At 38.1% G+C, this 6326-nt stretch overlaps 1 protein-coding gene across 1 annotated transcript; it reads left to right on the top strand.

Annotated features, from left to right (window-relative positions):
- Positions 1–4950: 4950 nt before the first annotated feature.
- Positions 4951–6116, top strand: LOC141648954 (uncharacterized). The gene is made up of 3 exons (XM_074457660.1): positions 4951–5326; positions 5439–5917; positions 6036–6116. Exons 1-3 carry the CDS (start codon positions 4951–4953, stop codon positions 6114–6116), a joined length of 936 nt encoding a protein of 311 aa, XP_074313761.1.
- The last annotated feature ends 210 nt before the right edge of the window (positions 6117–6326 follow it).

The raw sequence follows: 6326 nt of genomic DNA on the forward strand, positions 1-6326 counted from the left end.
CCATTTATTTAAAAGTGTCATAATATATTTGGGTTGAATCAATGACCTAACCAAACAACTTAAAAATAGGCATTTTCATTCATCATTTTTAGGACAATAGGGTTATAAATTTTAGTTTATTTTATTAGTTTATTGGGTTAAACGGGTTAAAGTGGGTTAAAAATGACCTGGTAAAAGATAAATGTAATAAACAGGTCGAGTTGGGTTATAGAAAAATTAAAAGGGTTGGGTTAGGGTTAAGACAAATGACCCGTTTATGTAATTGGGTCGGGTTAGACTGTTAGGGTTAGGGTAGTTGTGACCTGTTTAAGTTGACACAGATACGAGCACGATACGACCCAATCTATTTGCCAGATCTAGGGGTGGCTAAGACTAATCTTAGAATCTGCCGTTGGAAAAATTAGAAAGTCTCGTACAAGTGAAATAAATTTGGGCTAATTTGTAAACGGGTCAGTCTTATTTTGAGAGTAGTCTTAACTTACACCGCCTAACTCATCACTCCACACAAAGGGGACCAAGCCCAAACACACAGACAGAAATAGCATCACATTACCCCAACCCAACAAGAACCCACAATCACAAAGATTCAATATCAAACCCGAAAAGGGTCATCTGAGTCAAACTCGACGAAGATGGATATGATGAGCGAAATTCTTTGAACCAAATCCATGCATGTCATCCGTGGACTGACTGCTGGGGAAATGGGCGAGGAGGAGAGGAAACACCACGTTGAGTCCATGCATGAAGCCATGAATATACAAAGGAGAAAAACAAGCAAACCCACCATATACATCTTGCGAACATGGTCAAGGGAGGGGGCTGAGATAAGAGAAGGTAGGGGAAGGGAAACACCTCTTCGGAACTAGCCACGAGTCCGCAACCCTACTGAGAGATGACTCCAAGACAAACGAACACTGCAACGGTCCTCTGATGAAGGATCGTGGAGACAGCAAGATAAGAATATCCAAAGCACCACTAAAATTGAAAGACTAGCGGGATAATATTTAATAATAAAGTGTCATAGTTAAAGTTGTCATTTTTTAACATAAAATTAACGATAACATTTCATTAAGAAATATTTATATTTTGTCGTACGAGTGCACATTACGTAATTTGCCAAAAATAACGGAGGTAAGAGTTAAGACCGTAAGAGTGTGCTCTAGGTAATTTATTTAGGTAGACTTGTGAAGGATTGTGGGATAAGTTAGAATCGAAGATGCTCTGGTAAGGCCGGAAGACAAACCAACCATGTGAGCAATGTCCGCGTAGCAGTAGACAAGCTTATTTCCAAGCGTGCACATTCTAGTTTTTTAGTCTTTGACAAACAATATTCAGCTATTTTTCTTCATTAATTACTTCTTTACTTATACTTGATTCCCGACATCATCCTCATACGTTAAACTCTAATCTTCTTAAATTAGTGAAATGTACTCCGTATTACTATAGATTAAATTATATTGTATTAATTTATTTTGACACATAAAAGTAGTACTACTAGTCCACCGAAAAGGATCTCGCTTCATAAGACAAGGAGGCTTCTTGTCTTATAGAGTGATAACTCATCTTCTCTTCTATTAATGTGGGAATTTTATATGGGTGGTTTTCTTCACCTTCCCCCCCTCACATGTAAGGCCCATTTTGAATCGGTCTAGGGGCAGTTAGGCCTCTCTTCCAGCCGTCAAAGCAAACTGTGTTATTTTCCAACGGTTACGAATAATAGGCTCAGTTAATTCATCATACCCAGGATAATAATCGTGGGTTCTGATACCATGTTAAATCATGCAACGGGCCTTGGTTGCACCCAAATGGACAAGAAAGAGTCCGCTTCATAAGACAAGAAGGTTCCACTCTAAAACCAATTGGCGATAGAGGGGGTAGCTCTTTGTCTTATAAAGTGGTAACTTCTCTCCTTTTCTATCAATATGGGACACTCACATGTGAGAATTATATATGGGTGGTTTTCTTCACAATTACCCTTGACAAGAATTATTCTATTATATATTCCACTCTCACTCATTTACCTTTTCTTTCCCAAGTAAATTTACAACTACCCAACCGGGCTCAAAATAAATTCGAACCATTGAGAAGAAATAACCTCCATTTTTTTTTAAGAAATAGAGAGAATCCTTACTTCTAGTCCACTACTCGTAATAATTCATAGTATTAAACATATGATTAATTGATTACTTTCTTGGAAAGACCACGAATACACACTACATATATGTAAACGTAGTTGCTCATTCATGTACGGGATTTTACTTATTCGTGTACTTTTTTTCATTAGTTTTCCATTGAATACTCTTTGCCTAGAAACAAAAGGAAAAAACTCTCTCTAGTTTTCTCTCTCACGAAATTAATCAAATTTATCAAATCCGTCAAATTACAATTATGGAGTCTAATTCTCGTATCGATCAAGTAATAATTTTAATTCATAATTTTATTATTTATTTTATATCAAATTACGGAATTGATTTCGACTAACTAAATTAGAGTTTGTTTAAACCGTCGCCGGCGTTAGGGTGAGGGAAGGCGGCCGTCGCCGGCGTTGGGGTGAGGGAAGGCGTCCGTCACCTATTATGGCGGTGACGCTGGTGGCAGGGTATGGGGTAGAAAGGGTGTCCGTTGTTGTTTTGCATACAACGACGGTAGTGACGGTGGTGGCCGGTGTTGGGATAAAAGACGACGACCGTCGTCGAGTTTAGGGGTGGTGGGTGGGCCGCCGGCAGTGGTGTCGGGGTTGCTGCCTGGTGGTGGTGGCTAGGGTGTGTGAACATTGCTTTACGTGTTTCGTTGTTTAATGGTTGTTTCGCATTGCTTCTGCTTGTTTCACTATTTCTTTTTTTGTTTTTTCATTTATTTATTTTTTGTTAATTGTTTTGTAAATTAACAAGATGAGAGAGATTGAAAAGGGTATTAAGATAAAATCATTAAAATAAAGAGATATTATTGTCATTTACGTCTATAAATGAGTAAAACTCGTACATAAATGAGCACCACCCTATATACTATGTAAATGTACTCTAATAGTCTAATCCACTACTCGTAATTGTTTTGTGTTTTTGCTTATTCTCCACCGGCAACATAACATAGAAGACACTTTTTCTTCCCCGTTAGAAACCTTTTTTCTTTTACGTTAGAATAGTGAATATAGGATACTCCCTCCTATTCACTCATTTCCTTCATCTTTTCGTTTTTATAATAATCATATTTTCTTCCCTTTTTTCTTTTCTGGAAGGTTTTGTGTGATCCAAAATCAATTGTATGTGCGATAGAGTGTTTTGTGTGGTCCAAAATCATTTTCTTATTTCTTGTGCAAAATAAAAGGGGAAGAAATGAGTGAATAGAAGGGAGTATGTATTATATTATTTCCTAGTCCCTCCTTTTCGATCATTTGTTTACTTTTTTCATTTACGAATGTCTTATTCATTTGTTATCTTTCTATAGTAGGAATATTTTTAAAAGATAATTTGAATGTCCATATAACCTATTTTTCATTTGTCACTCAATAACATCACCTGCAAAAGTGAGGATGAGAGAGAAATTAGAGAGAGAAAAACCTCTCTAATTTTCTGAGTGTTGCTTCTTTACCACGCAATGGCGAGAAAGAAAAAACCTTCCAATAGTCCTTTACGATCTAATCAAAAACAACAAAAACACGCTGATTTAGTTTTAGCCTCTACGAATAAGGGGAAATCTCCACAACAACATGTTCGAATTTCTTCGCAGGAATTTGAATCAGATTTGGAGTCAATCATAGAGAATGAAGAACAATTGGAGCAATCAGATGCTGAACCGGAGCCACCATCTCCTCCTCTGGTCAAGATCACTCATAATGATGTGGCTGGTGAGGTTGCTTTTTGGTCCACTTCGGTTTTCTGTTATGTCTTAGGAGCTAACCCATCTAGCAATGTTATTTCTGGGTTCGTAAAGAGGGTGTGGCAGGCTCAAGGGCTTGATAAAGTTTCATCTATGCCAAATGGGATTTTTTTAGTCAGGTTCAAAACTTTGCAGTCACCCTGAGGGAATTAAAGGAGCCTTTGTGGACTACTACACTTTCCTTTTAGGTTCTGCTCATCCTGTTACTCCTGTAAATGTTAAGATAGTTAAAAGGGGTAAGTGTCTGAGTGAGGCCCACTGCTCTGTCCTTACTTCTTCTATCACTGCTGAAGAGATTAAGAATGCCATGTTTGATATACCTGGTAATAAGGCGCCTGGGCCTGACGAGTATAATAGCCAGTTCTTTAAAGATGCTTGGCATGTGGTAGGCAAGGAGGTGACTAATGCTATTAGGAGTACTTTCCAATCTGGAAAACTTTTAAAGCAATGTAATGCCACCATCATCACTCTGGTACCTAAAGTAGACATGCCTGATTCTGTGCTGCAATTTAGGCCCATTGCCTGTTGCAACAGTATTTATAAATGTCTTTATAAGGTGCTATGTGCTAGACTTAGTCTTATTCTTCCTGAGATTGTTAGTCCATCCCAGAGTGCTTTCATTAAGGGTCGTGATATTGTGGGTAACATCCTCATTTCACAGGACTTGGTCAAGCTTTATAAGAGAAAATCCTGCTTCCCTAGGGTTCTTATGAAGCTTGATTTACAGAAAGCTTATCACTCTATAGAATGGTCCCTTTATTGAAGATATGTTGCATGTCTTGAGATTTCCTAGCCAAATTGTTAGAATTTTGATGCAGTGTGTGACCACTCCTTCATACTCACTTGCTTTGAATGGAGAGGTATTTGGTTTTATTCAGGCCAAGAGGGGTTTGAGGTAGGGGGACCCCCTTTCTCCATTGCGTTTTACTCTCTGCTTAGAATACTTAAGCAGAATTTTGGAAGTCACTCAACAACATAGGAATTTTAGATTAAATCCCCTGTCAAAGAATAAGGCTCATACATATGTGCTTTGCAGATGACCTTATTATGTTTTGTAAGGGGGATATGACATCTATGGAGATACTGATTCACTCTTTTGAATATTTTTCTAAAGCTTCTGGTCTGGTTATGAATAGAGGGAAATCCAGCATCTACTACAATAGTAATGATGAGCATCTTATTAAAGAGGTGGAAGAGATAACTAGTATGAAGAGGGGTAGTGTGCCATTCAAATATCTTGGGATCAATGTGTCTCCAAAGAGGTTGTCTATTCTGGATTGTTCCAGTCTAGTTGAGAGGATTGTTGAAAGAATTAAGAAGTTGGGCTCTAGGAAACTGTCCTATGCAGGAAGGATTGTCTTGATAAAGTCGGTTCTTAGTTCCCTTCATACTTATTGGGCTCGCATTTTTGTTCTCCCTAAAACTGTGATTGCTAGAATTGAGGCTACATGTAGAACAAAAAGAGAACCCTGCTTTGGTTTCTTGGGACACCATTTGTCAACCTAAAAGGCAAGGTGGTCTGGGGATTAGGAAGTTTCATGAATGGAATATTGCTGCAATAGCTAAGTATGCTTGGTGGATTACTACAAAAGCTGACCACTTATGGGTTCGCTGGGTTCATGCAATTTATATAAATAGTGGTACCTGGTCTGATTATGAACCCTCACCTACATCTAGCTGGGCTTGGCGCAAAATATGTCAAGTAAAGAATATTTTCAAAGAGTTCTTATTTCAGAGTGATTGGAGTAGGTCTGGCCAAAGTTACACGATTGGAAAGGGCTATAAGTGGCTTATGCCTGAGAAAGAGCAAGTCAGATGGTTTCCTTGGATTAATCAGAGGTGGATGCTACCTAAGCATAGCTTCTGCAATTGGCTCATTGTTCAGCAGAGACTGTTAACACAAGATAGACTGGTGAAAATGCATATCAGGAGTCAGAACTACTGCTACTTATGTGGAGTGCAGGAGGAGTCACATGCTCATCTGTTTTTTGACTGTGTATATAGTCGGAAATGCAGGGTGCTGGTTTCATATTGGTGTCAGGTACATTTTCCTACCAAGAACAGTATTATTTGGTCGCTTAAATGGAGAAATAGAATTGTTGGGCGTAAACAAGGCTTAGCTGTTATTCTTGCAAGTCTGATGTATTGGATATGGTCAGCACGGAATCATTTCAGGATTGAAGGTGTTTTATGGCGGCCTGAGTTTCTGTTTCAGAATATTAGAAATGAAGTCTGTATGAGATTACGAGTAATTAAATGTCAAAATGTTAAGTATGTAGCTTGGATTGAGAGCATTATGTAAGTTTAGAGACCAAAGTATAAGTCTCTAAAATGGTTGTAATTGGGAATTATTTTATCAACGAGAATAGCTTACTTGACCCAAAAAAAAACATCACCTATAAATATTTACCCTCCCCTCTTTTTGGTCTTTGTGCCAATGTCAAAGGTAA

Source organism: Silene latifolia, chromosome 3 (assembly GCF_048544455.1).
Source record: "Silene latifolia isolate original U9 population chromosome 3, ASM4854445v1, whole genome shotgun sequence".
In the NCBI taxonomy this organism is placed as follows: domain Eukaryota; kingdom Viridiplantae; phylum Streptophyta; class Magnoliopsida; order Caryophyllales; family Caryophyllaceae; genus Silene; species Silene latifolia.

Bases quoted from the DNA above. Each gene is read 5' to 3' on its own strand.
- LOC141648954 (XM_074457660.1), top strand. From the start codon at position 4,951: ATGGAGATACTGATTCACTCTTTTGAATATTTTTCTAAAGCTTCTGGT. The intron at 5,327-5,438 runs GTAGAACAAAAA...TTGCTGCAATAG, and splicing joins TGCTAGAATTGAGGCTACAT to CTAAGTATGCTTGGTGGATT. The intron at 5,918-6,035 runs GTACATTTTCCT...GGATATGGTCAG, and splicing joins TGGTTTCATATTGGTGTCAG to CACGGAATCATTTCAGGATT.